At 41.1% G+C, this 17,920-nt stretch overlaps 1 protein-coding gene across 1 annotated transcript in view; it reads left to right on the top strand.

The window, feature by feature from the left end:
• The window catches only part of LOC126210389 (DNA topoisomerase 2-like), a 173,359-nt gene that overhangs the window by 139,041 nt on the left and 16,398 nt on the right, over nucleotides 1-17,920 (top strand). Inside the window, exons 21-24 of the mRNA XM_049939618.1 lie at nucleotides 5,377-5,491; nucleotides 5,582-5,764; nucleotides 13,181-13,334; nucleotides 14,425-14,663. Of these exons, the coding sequence (XP_049795575.1) occupies nucleotides 5,377-5,491; nucleotides 5,582-5,764; nucleotides 13,181-13,334; nucleotides 14,425-14,663 (691 nt within the window). The remainder of the gene's footprint in view (nucleotides 1-5,376; nucleotides 5,492-5,581; nucleotides 5,765-13,180; nucleotides 13,335-14,424; nucleotides 14,664-17,920) is intronic.

Genomic DNA, 17,920 nt, shown 5'->3' on the forward strand with positions numbered 1-17,920 from the left:
CGACTTCTGCATTTCGTACTGCTGCTCCAGTACTGTTGTTGCTGAGCGGCGCCTGCAGGGAGCCATCCACAAGGCGCAGTCATGGGCTCTAGCCACGGCTTCCAGTTTTCATCCACAAAGTAATGGCATGCACTTCTGTCAGTGTCGTACCGTTCAACCGCAACCCGCACTTTACCTTAATGACAATCCACTCACTGTACTGGAGACATATCAATTCCTAGGACTGGTTTTTGACGCTCGATTGACTTGGCTCCCTCATCTTCCTCGGCTTAATCAGAAGTGCTGGCAGCACCTCAATGCCCTCCGTTGTCTGAGCAACACCGATTAGGGTGCAGATCGCTGTAAGCTGCTGCAGCTCTACGGAGCCCTTGTCCAATCCCAAATTGACTATGGGAGTGTGGTTTATGGTTCTGCAGCGCCTTCAGTATTGCATTTACTCGACCCTGTGCACCACTGTGGGGTTCGATTAGTGACAGGAGCTTTTAGGATGAGTCCGGTGACCAGTGTACTGGTGGAGGCTGGTGATCGCCTCCCCCCCCCCCCCCCCCTCCCTCACCACTGCAGATCAGACGTGCGCATGCGCAACTGCTCGCCAGTTACCCAGCGCACAATCATAGTTCCCCTGAGCATCGGAATTACAGTCTCCTTTTCCAGCCCGCAGCTGTCCATCTCCCGCATCGGTGGCCCAGATCAGGCTAACGATTGCGGTTCGCGTGCAGTCCATTCTCTCCGAACTGGAGTCCTTCCCTTTACCACCTCTACTTGCAGTCCATTCACATATGCCTTCATGGTGTACACCCTGGCCACAGCTTCGTCTGGACCCTTTGCATGATCCTAAGGACTCCGTGAATCCCCCGCTCTCCGCTGTCACTTCCTCTCGATTCTTGATGTGTTCCAGGCCTTTGAAGCAGCTTACACCGATGGCTCTCAATTGCTGATGGTCATGTAGGCTTCGCATATGTTCATGGAGGACACATTGGGCAGCACTCCTTGCCAGTTGGCTGCCATCCTTAGCCTGCAGATCTGGTGGCCATATCTCATGCTCTTGACTATGTGTGCTCATGCTCTGGCGAGTCATTTCTCCTGTGTGCTAACTCATTGAGCAGCCTACAAGCTATCGGCCAGTGCTATCCTCGCCAACCTCTGGTAGTGTCCATTCAGGAGGCCATCTATTCCTTGGAACAGTCCCGCTGTTCTGTGATGTTTGTGTGGACCCCAGGACACGTCGGAATCCCCGGCAATGAACTAGCCAACAGGCTGGCCAAACGGGCGATGCGGAAACCGCTTTCGGAGTTAGGCACCTCCGAAGCTGACCTGTGTTCTGTCTTACACTGCAGGGTTTTTCGGCTTTGGGAGACGGAATGGCATAACAGCATGCACAACTAACTGTGTGTCATTACGGAGACTAAGAATGTGTGGAAGTCTTCCATGCAGGCCTCTCGCAGGGAATCAGTTGTCCTCTGCCGGCTCCACATTGGCCATATGTGGCTAACGCAAAAGCAAAAAAAATTGTCTGAACAAGGAAGATTTTTGTAGAGCTTCTGTCAGCACCCAAAAAAAAAGCACCACAGGGTGATAAGCCTTGGAGTGTAGGGAGGATGATGAAATTCAGTTCAGTGCACTTATTGAAGTTTTGAGTCAGTTACCGCTGCATTGTGGGGCCTGGCATTGTCGTGGAGGATGATGGCCTCTCAAATAGGTCTCATCTTTTGCAGCAATATCCAGCCCTCACCCAGTTTGACAGCTCACAGTTGTAATCAGCATTCGTTGTGCATCATTAAAGTGAAATATCAATTAACAAAATGACTGCGCTTGAAGATGGTAGGAAGAATGGTGGCAGCTGACGTTAGATTCTTGGTTTGCACTGACGCTCTCCCCCCTTTCCTCTGCCACACCATACTGGTTAGTTTTTGTTCTGGATTGTAGTGGTGGATGCACATGTCGTCGCAGGTCAGGATCCGTCTAAGAAATTTTTCTTCTTTGCAAAACCTTGCTGTAAACACCTCCCAGACCTGCAAACTCGCAACTTCTGATCTGCAGTACAAGGTGGGGGACCCACATAGCACAAACTTTCCTGAACTTCAGGTAATTTCTGATGATTATTTGATAGCTCCTGCAACTTATTTCAACCTATTCTGTAATTTTGGATGCACTCACCTGTTGGTCTTCTTAAAGAATGTCTTGAACTGTGTGAATGTTTTCACCCATAATGCTGGTTCAAGGACGGCGATTGTGTTACTGATTTTTGTACTAGTTCTTGTCCTCCCTGAACTCTTTATGCCAACTAAACATGAGTCATCGAATTTTTTTTTCGTGAACTGTGGCATCCATCTCTAAAAAATTGTTGCTTGATCTTCACAAGTAAGAAATTTTATAATCGTGCATTGTGCAAGGGTTGAGTGTACCTGTTGCTCAGACATCACAAATGCTACTGACAAACTGGTTGGGAGTGTGGAATGGCCAGCTCTCCCATTATAAATGGTCCCCCCCCTCCTAAAGTATAGTGGGAACTCGGATACAGCCGTACCAACAGAAACAAAGTTTATATTTTACTTACGCTTGTTAAGTTTCTCTAAAAGTCACTGAATTTACTGTTTATGCAGGTTCACAATAGGAAATTATCACACTTACAGGAAGAGAGAAACAAAAACTTGAACATAAGCTCATGGCCTGGATTTTGTTGTTGTGACGCACCAAACAGTTTCTGATGGGGCAATATACCTTAAATCATGCCCCTTGGAGCTTCTGTGATGTGCGATATGTCGTGTGCAGTTGCAGTGGGGATCCACCCACTCCCTGTGTCAGGGGGTGTGTGTACAAATAAAAGATGTACTGCTCCGAAGATTTTTAGGAAATGTTAATTGATGGGCCTGTATTTGTTATCTATGCAGATGAACTATCAAAATCAAATTATGGAAAACCCAGGATGGAATGTAACAATATTATGAAAAGTACAGTTGCTACTAGTCGTATAGTAGAGATGCTGAGTCACAGATAGGCACAACAAAAAGTCTCAGAAAGCGAGTTTTCTGCGAACTAGATCTTTGTCAGAAATACTCGGGCTTCAGTAGCCAGACAGTGGTGAGTGTGCCCCTATTTTTTTTGTGTGTGTGTGTGTGTGTGTGTGTGTGTGTGTGTGTGTGTGTGTCAGTCACATTCTGAGAATCTTTTCCTTGTGCCTGTCTGTGAGTTGGCATATCTGCTATATGGTGAGTAGCAGCTATCTTTTTCATAATATTGTAAACTGTCAAAACGTAGTTGAAATAAGTCACCAGCTTCCCTTTGACCCTTCAGGCAGGGTTAAACTTCTCACTGTTTCAGATTCAATAACTGCAGCCCTATTCATACATAACTATGAGGGTTGGAACTTCAATAGTGGTGATTATTTATTTACAGCTCATACAAAACAGATACGTGTTTCAAGGTTTCACTGACCTTCATAGTAGTCACCAGCATTGTGTATAACCCGTTGCCAGCGATGTGGAAGTCGTAGGATACTCTTAGCTGTGCCAGTTGTGTTGACAGCTAGAGTGGTGCGGTCTATTGCCCGACGAATTTGTAGCAGTTCTGAAGCAAATGCCATGAAGTGTTTCCTTCAGTTTAGAATTTGAGTTGAACTTTTGATTGAAATTTTGTCTATTACTTCTAGTGCGTTTTTAAAAAGTATTGCTTGTCCAATTTTAGGGGTGGGATTTGTGAAATTTCCCGCCTGCTGGGTTCTTTCATTTTGACTACTATTTGCTAATAATGCAGCTTTTATTTATTATTGACAAAACACGCCACTTACAACATTTTCACTAATTACGTTCTAATTTTCTAATCAATTTTGATTCTCTCAGTTGGTTTTTTCTTTAAATACCACAGGCTTTAACTTAGATACTGTTTTAACACAAAACCATCTTAGTTTAAAAAAAAAAAAAAAATTCTTTCAATCGTACTCGATCATTTGTTCCAGATTTCACCTAATTACATTATCCTAAATATTCCTACCAATTGCAGGACCTATATACTTCACTAAAATTATAATTTAGTAACCAGTTTCATTATAACAATTTTAGAAGTATATGTTTACCTATACCACTACCTTTTGTTTAAATCAGCGATTCCTATTTATTTCAAATTGGATCGTAAAATACTTGTTTTAAATGGGTTTCAGTGGACTGTAAGTTTCAAATTCCTTTGTTTTATTAGTTATAAATTTATTCTAACATTTGGGATTGAGGGTATCAAAGCTTTGGAGTCTTTCCTAAACTGGGTGATTGTGCTCTTCCTTGGATTTATTGGACCTAATTTTTCAATAAATTTTAATTTGTAGTACTCCATATTTATTAGTTTGGTTTGGTTGAATTTTTCTTGTGCTTTTATTTGTAGAATTCTTCTTTACCAACGCAGTCAATTTTATTTTGATCTTTACAATGTAATGGTCAGACTTGTTTGTTGCCCTTCGGGCTTAGATTTCACAATGGTGAAATTTATCCATGCAGATATGTTCAGCTGCCATTTGTATTTTCTGAATTCAGAATGTTTCCAGATTTTTAATTTGAGGTTTCTTTTTAAAGCATATTAATAATTATAAATTCAAATATATTAATAACTGAAATGTGTGACTTAAGATATGTCAAACCTAAGTAATTAAGATTTAAAATTGCCTCAAACTGTGTCTCCGTCATATTAAACCACCGCACTCAGTATGAGGCAGTAGGTTGTTTGAATTGACAGCAGTGGGTACCAAGATTCAAAGGAAACATTTTATTTACAAATCAAACACTACTGTATTAAATGCTTTCTGCCCTAGTGTAGAAGTATTCATTGTGACATGGTCACAGATAATTTGGGTAACAAACTTGCAGGGTCACATGCTAGTGACTTAGACATGGGCATTTTGAATTGACTATCTTGGAAGGTGACATTACTGATTGCAAGGCTATTATAGCCGCAGTATTGCAAAGAATATTAACAAAAGTAGGAAAATTATTTTCTTAGATTGCACAGTATCTGGGTAGTTGACATCAAATATTCAGCTCTGAGGAAAAAGATATGCGGCAAAAAATGGCAATCTGCAACTGGGATCTGGTGATACAGATTGTTACTGTTACCAAGTGTTTTAACCTGTAATTACTTAATGTGGGGAATACAGCAGTGTGAAAACTCCTATCTTACATTATTACACTTCATGTAGAGGATGACAATTATCCAGTGCCAGATTAACTCAGTGTTATCTCAGATATAAGTGTCACTCTGGAATGGTGTAAAATGCAGAGGTGTCCTTAATCGTGCAGAAAAACTGTTGTGGGTAAGGCCTGCAGAGTAGTTGCAGCCTGTGAATGGCAGTTTTTTGTAGAAAGTGTTTTTACAGCTATAAAAAATTGTTTCCAGCAAGGAAAGAAAGATGAGGATACTCCTGATGATGGTGTGGATGCCAGACCACTGCAGGAACGAGTAGGAGTAGCCCCAGAACAGCTGGAAAAGAAACTCAAGGAGAAACGCAAAGGTTCGTGTGCTTAACTGTGAATTATCAGTAAAGTTTTGTCGACTGAATTGTAAGTTTTTATAATGTAACTTTTTTCATTTGTCTACGCAGAGACGTTGAAACAAACAAAGCTGACTTTCAAGGGTAAAAGCAAGGGGTCTCCTAAGAAGAAGAGAAAGTTTGTGGATTCAGATAGTGAAGAGACAGATGCCTCTGTGTATTCAGCGAGTGAGTCCTCGCCAGAGAACATCTCTCCCCCTGCAGCGCAGAGGACGACGGCACGAAGGACGGCAGGTGAGCAGTAATTGTCACTGTCTCTGTCTTCACCAGCTGTATTGTGAATAGTCTGTGGACTCAGACATGAAGAAGAAAATCAAAAGCATTTGATTGACTTGGGTACTTTAAATGACATGACATTGGTCATTATTTTTACCATTTCCCACATCATCAAGCCAACTATTCTGAATAGCTCTGTATGTGTAATATCAAACTACCCCTTCTGTTAGTAAAGTTACGCCACAATCTTTATTCATGATCAGCTTAGTTAGTATATTTCCATTAGTTACCTGATCTACTCATCTTATCTTTAGCATTCTTTCATAGCATCACATTTCAAACGTATCTGTTCTCTTCTTGTCTCCACATGATAGTTATCCATGTTTCACTCCAGTATTATCTCTCACTTCTGGCAAACCATTTCAGAAAAAGGCTTAAATTATATTGAGTATTAAAATACCCAGAAAAGCTTTACTTACTGTCAGCATGCATTTTATATCCCCTCCTTTCCATGAAGTTCATACTATTACCTCTTTTTTGAGACATCATACCTTCTGGTCAACATATTTTCAAAGTCCTTTACAGTATCTGACAAAACGTTTTTGATGAAGCTCAGGATTTTAACTTCTTCCTACCTGAACTTAAATTCCTTTTCCAAATTTGTCCTTGATCTCCTTTGCTAAACCTTGCAGAATGTAGAGGTTGAATACCATCAAAGATAAGTTACAATCCTGTCTCACTCTTCTCCACTACTGCTTCCCTTTGATATTCTTTGACTCTTAAGACTTCAGTCTTTTTGTTACAAGTTGTTGATATCCTTCCATTACCTGTATTTTATCTGTGCTACTTTCAGTATTTTGAAAAGTGTTTTCCATTCAACATTGTCAAAATCTCTAACTCTACAGGTACTCTAAGTGTAGTGTGCCTGTCTTCAACCTGTCTTCTGAAGTAGTGGTAAGGGTAGTTTTGCCTTGTGTATGCCAACATTTCTCCACACCCCAAAATCAAGTTACCGAGTGAAGTGGTGCAGTAATTTTCATTCCTTCTTAACTGACCTTCCCAGAGGTTGACTTCTAATGGTTCTTCTGCTTTTGTATAAGGAATCTGTGAAAGTATTCTGCAGGCAGAACTTACCATGCTCATTGTCTTTTAGTATTCACACCTGTCTTCTTTGGAATTGCAATTAATTGTTGAAGCCTGAACGTATTTTGCATTTCTTGTCGTCGTACATCCCTTCTACGTATTCCTTCCATTTTCATTCTTCCCTTCTTAGCTTGCCCACCTGAGCTTTTGATATACATAGTAGTGCTTGTCCTTCCTCCAAAGATTTCCTTTATCATAATATCCATGTCATCTGCCTTTCCCATATTCATGTGCACTTGGGCGGTTCTTCATTTCTCCTGTAGCCATTCCTAATTTGCCGTATACACTTGTCACTCATTTTCAGACATTTTTACTCCCTTTTGCTTATTCACTTATCAAATTTTTATACTTTATCCTTCCATCAATTAAATTCTATATTTCTTGTGTTAGGCAGCCTCTGTAGTCTTCAGTGCATAAGGGCCTGGGTTTGATTCTTAGTACTTCCTCAGATTTTTTTTATGTGGTTGGGAGGCTTGGTATGGGGTTCGCTAAGCCTTTCTGAATCCAGTTCAGGAGCTGCTCGTACAAAAAAGAGGTGGCATCATCCGGATTCATTTGCTGGAAGGATTGGTGACATACTGATCACGTGTCGCGCTATTGTACATTGTTACTACTACTATTCTACATGCAGCAGTTGGTCATTTGGAACAAGCCCAATACGTAATCTGTGAATAGCGTTCACGTTTTCACTATTACATCTCTCTAATCGACCTATTTGGCTTCTACTGTGTTGCTGTCCCCTGATTGTCAGTTGATGCTTAATGCTACCTGAGAAACTAGACAATCTCTGGTTATCTGTGTACTCTGGTCCCATCTCCAATTTTCTACTGTTCTGCAATGAGTGAGGGTGGCAATTCTTCTGGAAAATCCGGAATCCTCAGGGAATAACATTTTACCTGGAAAAATCGGGGAAGACTCGAGGAATTGTGCATTTTTCACCTAGTACTGAAATTGAATTTTATTGAGTTTTATAAATCTCAAATTTTAAAATACTTAATATCCCAGAATGTTAATTATATAACTATTGTTCCAAATAAATTAACAGTGTTTAAAAACTGCAGTTTAAGTACTGTGTGTGGCTGGTATACAGCTCAGCTGGGAGGAAAGAAAAGTAATTATTGCGGTATACTGCCCCCACCTGCTCCCGGCAATCTGCCTCTTCACACTCTGAATTCAGGGTATCCTTTTTGCCAAGTTCAAGTAGCCACCCCGTGTATTCAGTTATAATCAGCAGTTTCGCAATTTAAATCGGATTTTGAATCTCATTCTTACCATTATTTAATCTGTTTGGAACCTTCTGGTCTTAAAGATCTCTTACATGTATACAATCTTCTTTCACAACTCTTAAACAACAGTCAAATTGTGCTCCAGACAAAATTATACCAGTTAATGTCCTGCATCATTCTGTTCCTCCAGTGCCTGCTCTAGGTTCTATTGCTTTTCCTTCTCTTTCCTGATGTTCATCACTGCATGATTTTCACCCTCCTAACTATCCTGAATAAGTTCCATCTGGTTGCATATTTTTTGTATTTCGTCACTGGTAGTGGTAGTAGGTATATACACCCCTACTAGAGATCACACAGGATAATGTGGCCCCTGCCCAGAAACGCAGTCTCGTCCTGGTCACTGGGTGAGTCCACTGCTCTGTTCCGAAGGTGCGGCTGCTTCAGTAGTGTGCCGCGTGCTGTGCTGCGCACTTTGTCTGGCGGTGGTGGCTGTCTCATTTTTAAAGTCTGCCACATGCCACCCCAAGTACTTGGAGTGTTCTCATTGCCCTCTGTGTTCTGAGTAGTAGGGCATCAGAGTCCCTGTGCACAGCAAGTGCAGGTAAGTGATTTGAATCGTGCAGTGTCATAAAATTTTATGTTGGAAGGGGCAAGAGGCAGTGGGTGAGTAAAAATCCCGTTAAAAAGTGTGGTTGAGAAGGTGACACTAGCCACTGGCGTTTCCTATTGGATAATAAAGAGAATAGACAGTGGGAAGGGAAATGTCTACAGCTACTTTCCAAGGCTTCTCTATTCCGGGAAATATGTGGAAGGAGAATGATAGACATTTCAATAATTCTGAGGAACAAGTTGTCAAGAGGCTGTTACATAATTTCCCCATGACACAGAGCCCAATAGTCACTAGCCACATTAATGAAAGAAATCCTGTTGTTTGAAAGAGATATTTCACCATTATGATCCTTGCTACACATGTTAGAAAAGGTGGACCTGCGGTCTCTTATGGCTGGAGGGGATTGGCACCAGAACTACACGCGTGCACACGCACGCCGCCTAATTACCGTACATTTTGAGGAGGTGCGGGACGAGTGACTCTACTTTGTCACATCCCAAAAGTGTTGGAAATTGCCACTGTGTCCATCAAACCTCTGACTCTTCTGGCCTTGTGACACGGTGCATTATCTTGATGGAAAATGCCACTGCTGTCGAGAAAAATGATTGTCATGAAGGGGTGTATGTGGTCTGCTACCAGTGTATGATATTCCTTGGCCATCGTGGTGCTTTGTACAACCTCCACTGAACCCCCACACATGCCCACATGAATGTTTTTCAGAGCATAAGGGAGCCACCACCAGTGTTCGTCCCACAGTTTAGGTGTCAAGGAGCTAGCTGTTACCCTAAAAAACAATGGATTCACAACACAAGCATACCTGCACAAAGTTAAATAAATTCAGCAAAACAGATTTTGAGTAGGGTATAGTGAAACATGTATGTTTTGTTTCTGCCCAGTTTAAGTGCAAATGTGTCTCGAAAGGTAATTTGGCATTTTAGCTTCAGAGGTAATATCTTCAAAATGATGATGTATAAAAAAATATTTTTCATACAAAAGCTGATACATAATTAACATTCTTCAAAACTGTAAATCAGCGTTTTTTAGTAATTTGAAATTTTGCAAACTAACTTATCACCATCAATTAATTTTGAAAAATGAAAAATTTTGTTACAAACATGAAGTAATTTCGTTCATTTTATGGGCGTGGTGTAAAAAAAATCACATGTTATAAATTTTGTTACAGGTTATCATTATTATAATTACTTTCTATCGTAATAATAGTTATTATTTACAATTAAAAAAATACACGTATGTGAAATGATAAAACAAAACCAAAAAAAAAAAAAACATAAATCTCAAATGTATGTCGGATGATTTAAAACCTTAAACAAATATAAGTAAAATTAATAATTAGAATAGTAATGAATGTTCAGATACTTTAACTAGATGTGATGAAAATACTCACAGCTTATCGTCTACAGCTTATTTTGCAAAAAGGTATTTCAGAAATCGGCTTTATTACACAGGAATGGAATCTGAGGAAGTAGACCTCACTAAAATTGGCATGACGTCACAATGAGATCAGTCAGTGAGTGAGTGTGTGCATCAGAAAGGAAATAGCACGCAAAATATGGAGTGATGCAGGGAATGCAGTCAATTAAAAAACCAACAAACTGTGGCCAAGAAACGAGGGGACCACCCAGCTGCTGAGCTCACTGCCACACAACATCCATCATTTCAATGACTGATTCACAACCTGTGCCTTCCCACGAACACCAACTTTTCTGAATTGCGCAGGTGGGAACTTCCCTGTAATATATCCTATGTTCCCGTGACCCTCCTGACCTCAACCTTCATTAGTCATTGTCCTCACCCATCCAGCCTCCCTGTTCCCATTCCAGCACTGCACAGCCCTCATTCCACCATTGCATCCAGTCTTTTTACTTCTCTCCTTTTCCACCAACCTCCAACCCTCCCCCACCGCCCTCCGTCTAACCTCCTGACGGAACATAGCTGCCGTGCCCTACCCTCAGTCCACCTTGTCCCTGCGCGCTCCGCGGCAGCACTGCATTCTCTGCCATCCCTACCCTACTATTCCTGCTCTTCCCCACCTCAGCCTCCTCCTTACCCCCACCCAGTCGTCACCCCCATCGTGCACCGTTGCTGCTGCTTGCAATGTGGCTACAGTTGCTGAGACGACAGTCGTGTGTGTGAGCTGTGCGCGTCATATGTTTCTGACGAAAGCTCTAACAGTCTTTTTGTTGCCTATCTGTGGCTTAGCATCTGTGCTATATGGTGAGTGGAAACTTTCCTTTTCATAATATTGTTGAATTATGGGACAAATTTAAGGTCAAATACTAACCTTTCCACGCCACTGTCCTCCGAACTACTGCCTAATAGGATAACTCTAGCATGTAGCCACCCAACACTAGCACTGTTCCCTGTGGCAATTGAAAGCAAAAGCAGGCCATCACACAGGAATTCCAAACTGTATCAGGATCCACTGCAAGTACTATGTCAGTTAGACGGGAGGTGATAAAACTTGGATTTCGTGGTCGAGCAGCTGCTCATAAGCCGCACATCGTGCCGGTAAATGTCAAATGACACTTTGCTTTGTGTAAGGAGTGTAAACATTGGACGATTGAACAGTGGAAAAACAGTGTGCAGTGCCGAATCACAGTACACAATATGGCAATCTGATAGCAGGATGTAGGTATGGTGAATGCCTGGTGAACGTCTTCTGCCAGTGTGTGTAGTGCCAACAGTAAAATTCAGAGGCAGTGGTGTTATGGTGTAGTCATGTTTTTCATGGAGGGGGCTTGCACACATTATTGTTTTGCGTGGCACTATTATAGCACAGGCCTAATTGATGTTTTAACCACCTTCTTGCTGCCCACTGTTGAAGATCAGTTCGGGGGTGGCGCTTGCATCTTTCAACACAATCGAGCACCTGTTCATAATGCACGGCCTGTGGTGGAATGGTTACATGACAATAACATTCCTGTAATGGACTGGCCTGCACGGAATCCTGACCTGAATCCTATAGAAAACCTTTGGGTTGTTTTGGAACACCGACTTCGTGACAGGGCACCTGATTGAACGTATGCCTGCGAGAGTGGAAGCTGTCATCAAGACTAAGGGTGGGACACCACCATATTGAATTTCAGCATTACCAAGGGAGGGCACCATGAACTAGCAACTCATTTTCAGCCAGATGTCCGGATACTTTTTGTCGCATAGTGTATCTTCACCCATAATCCCTCTGCATCCATCTTACTGGAACTAAGTGATGTCATTTAACTGTATAAGTGAGATGCTAACAACTATCTGTTCTATCTAGCAGCAACACTCCCTTAGCCTTCTTGATTGCTTTGTTAACTTTTGTAACCATAGTTCATATGATTGACGTGTTGGGATTCAAAGTTAAAAGATGTAGGACAGGCAAAGGTGTGAAAGTTGTTTGAGGTGGTGCAGTATCTTGCTGACTAGTAACAGATGTGGGTGGAGGAAAGTAGGAATGGTATGTCACCACAGGACATTGGCTACCGCCCACTGACTGAGCCTTACTGGGTTTTGCTATGTCTGGTTGTCTCATGGTGTGGGTCTCCTGTGTTCAATGTTGTGAATGACTGGCACTCAGCCTTCCAACTTTAAATGTTCCTGTACTGTTTCTAACACCAGGCAGAGACAGCAATTACTGCAAGATCATAGATAACTGCTTGCTTTCACCACCACAGGATGCCCCCATTACAGGTGAAACTTGTTTTTGTATAGGCAAGTAGCTGTGGTGCCCAGCTTTGCTCAGGGAGCTGGTATGAGATTGCGTGGTAGTTGAAATGAAGGGATAAACTTTAAAGTATGGCATAAAATGATTTTGTCACACTTCACTGTCTGTTTTTATTCACTCATTGCACTAATTTTTTGGTTCTTCCATTCGTCACTGATAAGAAACTGATGTTCGAACACACGACTGGTCTTGCTTTGTATATTCCTACCAGAGGGTAGCCTCACCAGTGGCAAATTCCAGAATATACCAAAAAGGCCCAGAATGGTCCACAATGTTCCAGAAGATTCCACAACATTCGAGTGTGTCGTGAAATGTTCCAAAATGATTTAGGATGTTCCCAAACATCATGGATTCTTCACAAATGTTCAGGACTATTCCTGAACTTTTCAGAACATCACTTATAATTGTGAAACATTCTGGAATGTTGTGGAATGCTCTTGAATACTCTCAAATGTTCTGCAATATTTTAGAAAATTATAGAGGGCGAACCTTCCCAGCTCTTATATCTTCAAAAGCCCTCCATTCAGATAAAAATTGATACCACCTTCATGGCTAGGGGATGGCTACACACCATATAACTCCCTTGTTCGTACCAGGTATCGTTTCTGAGCTTTAGCAGAATGCACATCGTACACTTAATTTTATAATATATATTGATTTATTTTTGTTATATATATATTTTTTATATTTTGTAAAAAGCGTGGGATGTCTCTTATTTGTTGCTCCAGCGGCAAAGGCGAAGTTCACATTCAGTGACAGCGATGATGGAGAAGAAGGAGAAAGTGGTGATGAACTGGAGCTGCATGATAATATCTTGGTGCAGGAGAGCGAAATTGTCCCACATGTGGATGCAGAATTGAACACCGCTGATGACAGCTTCATGTGAGTTGATAGCAGTTCCACCATTGGATTTAATGGTGCTATGAATGACAGTCAATAATAATTCCTGTTCCTGCTGCCTTTTTTTATTATTATTATTTCCTCACATGATGAAATCTGGTTTTTCTCAGTTGAAAGCTTTTGTTGGCCACCTCCTTCCAGCTGCTCTCTTTCCCTCTTCATATTTTTTAATTCTTTCTTCTAGGTTTATCTGATATTGTATGCACACTGTCCAAAGAAAGAAACTGTTGTCATACAAACTTTTTCCAGTTGTCATAAAATTTCATTGTATCTTTTATTATGTGAGAGCAATGTCAGTTCCTTTATGTCATATCTTCTTTATGCAGAAAAGCCCCTTTTGGTCTCTGCATTCCCATGAGGCAGAGCTCATTTCACCACTGTACTTATCTGAGAATATTTCAGTTGTTGTGCACTTTGTATTGATGGATTGGTTCCAGTAACTGTCAGTTGGATATTGTGTTGAAGCAGAACACACTCACAACTTACACTGACACCCAACTGGAAAAGCTTCCATTCATCCACTAACTGATCACAATCAGTATCCAACGGCAATGCTCTTGTGGTGCTTACAGCATCACTGACACTTGCTGGTGATTTTCTGTTGGCTATTTTATGCTCTTGCTCTCACAAACCCATCCAACTTGCCTCAGATTGAATAAAATGACCTGCTGACTTCTAACAAGTAGTAGTTACTGAAAGTGACCACAGATGGCAAGTGACCTGTTGGCAGCGCTGTATAACCACTCAGAAATTGATCTTCTGTAATTACATTTTCCTGGAGTCATATTGAGTCTCAGTATTATCTACATCAGGATAGAATATGTAGCTGTGAACTGAAATTTCTGCCAAGGCCCGGACTTGTCAGCCAAATTGGCCAAGTGGTGTAGTGGATAGCACATCTAGTAAGCAGTGTCAGCCCAAATCTTGATGCATTCCTTCAGCTGCTATCCTTATTGTTCAGAAATTGCCTGTAGTTGTGTTAAAAAATGGATTCTGGTTAGTGATTAGATGATGTGCATGATATGAAATCAGATTAAAAGTGATCCCCTAAATGCAGTGGTATGTTTTGCAGGGGACAAAATGTTGTGAGCAGTTCAGTCAGAGAGCCCAAAGAGAAGACAAAGAAAGAGGCTAAACAAAAGAAGAAAACAGTTAAAAGGATATCAGTCTCTGACTCAGACACTGAGAAAATCATTGTCAGTGATACAGACAGTGAGTTTGAAGTGAAGAAAAAAAAGGCACCTAAACCAAAGAAGAAAAAAGTTGCGAGGATCTCGGATTCGGATGGCCCATCGACGAGCAAGCCTCAGGGTAAGAATTAATTTTCAGATAAGTTGTTTAAGAACTATGAACCACATTTACCCATAGTCATTGTAATTATATTTTGCTGTCAGTGTGGTATTAGGCTTCTATATTTTGTTTTGTACAAAGTGTAATTGCAGTGTCTTAATTATCACCCTCCCACTCCACCCACCCACGAACCGTGGATTTTGTCATAGGTGCCTAGGCATTACGGGTAGCTGTACTGTAGGTGCAAACATAATGGAGGGGTATCTGTTGAGAGGCCATACAAAAATGTGGTTCCTGAAGAGGGGCAGCAGTGTTTTCAGTAGTTGCAGGTCAACGGTCTGACTGATCTGTCCTTGTAACATCAACCAAAATGGCCTTGCTGTGCTGGTCCTGTGAACAGCTAAAACCAAGAGGAAACAGCTGTAATTTTTCTCGAGGACATGCAGCTGTAGTTTGTGGTTAAATGATGTTCTCTTGAGTTAAATATTCCAGAGGTGAAGCAGTTCCCCCCTCCCCAGGCAGCAGTTGACTAGAACATGGGAAAGCAATACAGTAAAAAATGAAAGGGTAGTTTTAGGAGATGAAATAGGGAAGGCAGCAGAGGATCAAACAGATAAAGACAAGATATTTCACTAGTGGAAAGGTACATACCACCTACAAGAAAATTGGAGGCCTTTTAGGAAAAGAGAAGCAGCTGTATGAGTATAAAGAGCTTAAGTGGTGAACTAGTCCCAAGCAAAGGAGAGAAAGTTGAAAAGTGGGAGTCTATAGAAGGAAGAACAACTTGAAAGCAATTTTGCAGATGGGAAATGGGTGTGGATAAAGATGAGATAAGAGCTTTGTCCTGATTATTCTCCCAGCATCATAAGTTCCAGTGTCGAAACAAGGCTCCAGGGGTAGATGGTATTCTATCAGAATTATTGATAACCTTGGGAGAGCCAACCATGACAACTCTTCCATCTGGTGAGCAAGATCTGTGGGACAAGTCAAATACCCTTGGGCTTCAAGAATAGTATAGGAATACAAGAATACCAATTCCAAAGAAAGCAGTTGCTGGCAGGTGAGAAGCTTACCGAACTATCAGTTTGGTAAATCATGGTGTCACACACACGCGCACACACACACACACACACACACACACTACAGAGGAATGGAAAAATCAGTTTGGATTCTGGTGAAATGCAGGAATACACCAGACAGTACTAACCCTATGACTTACCTTAGAACATAGGTTAAGAAAAGACAACCTGCACTTATAGCATTTGTAGACTTGGAGAAGTGTTTGACAATATTGACTGGAATACTCCCTTTCTGAAGGTAAGGGGGTAAAATACAGGGAGTGAAAGGCTATTTACAACTTGTGCAGAAACCAGACAGCAGTCAAGAGTGTCGAGGAGCATAAAAGGGAAGCAGTGGTTGAGAAGGGAGTGACATAAGGTTGTAGTCTATCCGTGATGCTATTCAATCTGTACATTGAACAAGGAGTAAAGGAAATCAAACAAAAATTTGGAATAGGATTTAAAATTCAGGGAGAAGAAATAAAAACTTTTGAGATTTGCTGATGACATAATTCTGTTAGACAGTAAAGAACTTGAAAATGCAGTTGGACAGACTGGACAGAGGATATAAGATGACCATCAACAAAAGCAAATCAAGGATACTGGAATGTAGTCGAATTAAACTGGGTGAAACTAAGGGAACCAGATAAGGAAATGAGACACTTAAAGTAGTAGAAGAGTTTTGTTATTTGGACAGCAAATAAAATGGAGGATAGAAAATGTGGACGAGCAATGATGAGAGACATTTCTGAAGAAGAGAAATCTGATATCATCAAATATAAATTTAAGTGTTAGGAAGTCTTTCCTGGAGGTCTAGAGCGTAGCCATGTATCAAGGTGAAATATGGATGATAAACAGTGGAGGTAAAAAGAGAATAGAAGCTTTAGAAATCTGGTGCTACAGAAGAATGCTAAGATTAGATGGGTCAGAAATGTAACTAATGAGGAAGCACTGAAAGGAATTGGGAGACAAGAAATCGGTGGCACAATGTTACCAAAAGAAGGCTTTGTTTGATAGGACACATTTAGAGACTTGAAGGGATGGCCAAATTAGTATTTGAATTATGCATGGGAGGGGGTGGGGGGGGGGGGGGGAGGAGATGGTAGAGAGTTCAACAGATGAATACAGTAAGAAGATTCAGAATGATGTAGGTTGCAGTAGTTATTCAGAGATGGAGGCTCGCGCATAATAGAGTAGTGTGGAGTGTCTTAAAACCAATCTTCAGACTATAGATGACGATGACATTTACAATTATTGTCTCAGAAAATGTTAATGTAATGAATTTTTAGTTAGATTTGAAGGTACGCATCTGCCAATCCCTGACACAGTGAAACTCACGACCACCACCACAGCACAGACTACTAGAGCTGCCAAAGCAAAGTAACACAGCCCATGGGTGAAGTGGAGATGGAAGTTGTATACGCTCCTGGCCAACCGTGAAAACCCGAGAATTATTTCATCTGGGAGGAAACCAGGGAAAACTCGGGAATTTTTCATTGTTTTAGTTTTTGGTTAAATTTTTGTATTTTTCACTGCTAAGAACTGATACTCCAACAAAGAATATTACTGTATCCCACTACTGCGGAGTAATACAGCAACAATAAAACGAGAGAGAGAGACTTTAGTTGCAAAGGTAAAATACAGTTTACAACAACAAAACACCATGAACTAAAAGTGTTCACCAACAGCAAAATGTCTAAGACCTTAGGACGACAATGACTGTGCAATAATTAGTAACAATTAACTGGTTTCTATGAGTGCGGCATCACAACTGTTTACATTAGGCTTGCTTGAGCAGTTGCCAGCGGGCTCAGTAGCAAGTGCAGCTGAGTGTTGTATGAGCAGTGCTTTCTCCTGCTTCCTGCTACTTGAAGTGTAGCTGTTAGCTGTATCGACAGTAGCAGCCAGATGCTAATGAGAAAAATATTTCTGGCACATACTAGCTGCCAGATGTGCGCATGCACAGAGTTGTTAGTATAGTGGAGAGGGGGTAGTCTCAAAGTGACTCGTATTTACATTTAGTGATTTCGCTGTTTCCTCTAAGTTTACAGCTCTCACGTCAAATGAAAACAAAATCGATTTTTGTGGTCGGGAGGTATCAAGTGAATTAAAATACATTCACTTCATTACAGAAGGAATATCATTAGTTTCAGTTTTATTATTTTATTTCCAGGTTTTTGGCAGTAGAGCATTAATCGCCTTGCAGAACAATGAAGTTAC

Source organism: Schistocerca nitens, chromosome 10, assembly GCF_023898315.1.
Source record: "Schistocerca nitens isolate TAMUIC-IGC-003100 chromosome 10, iqSchNite1.1, whole genome shotgun sequence".
In the NCBI taxonomy this organism is placed as follows: Eukaryota; Metazoa; Arthropoda; class Insecta; order Orthoptera; family Acrididae; genus Schistocerca; species Schistocerca nitens.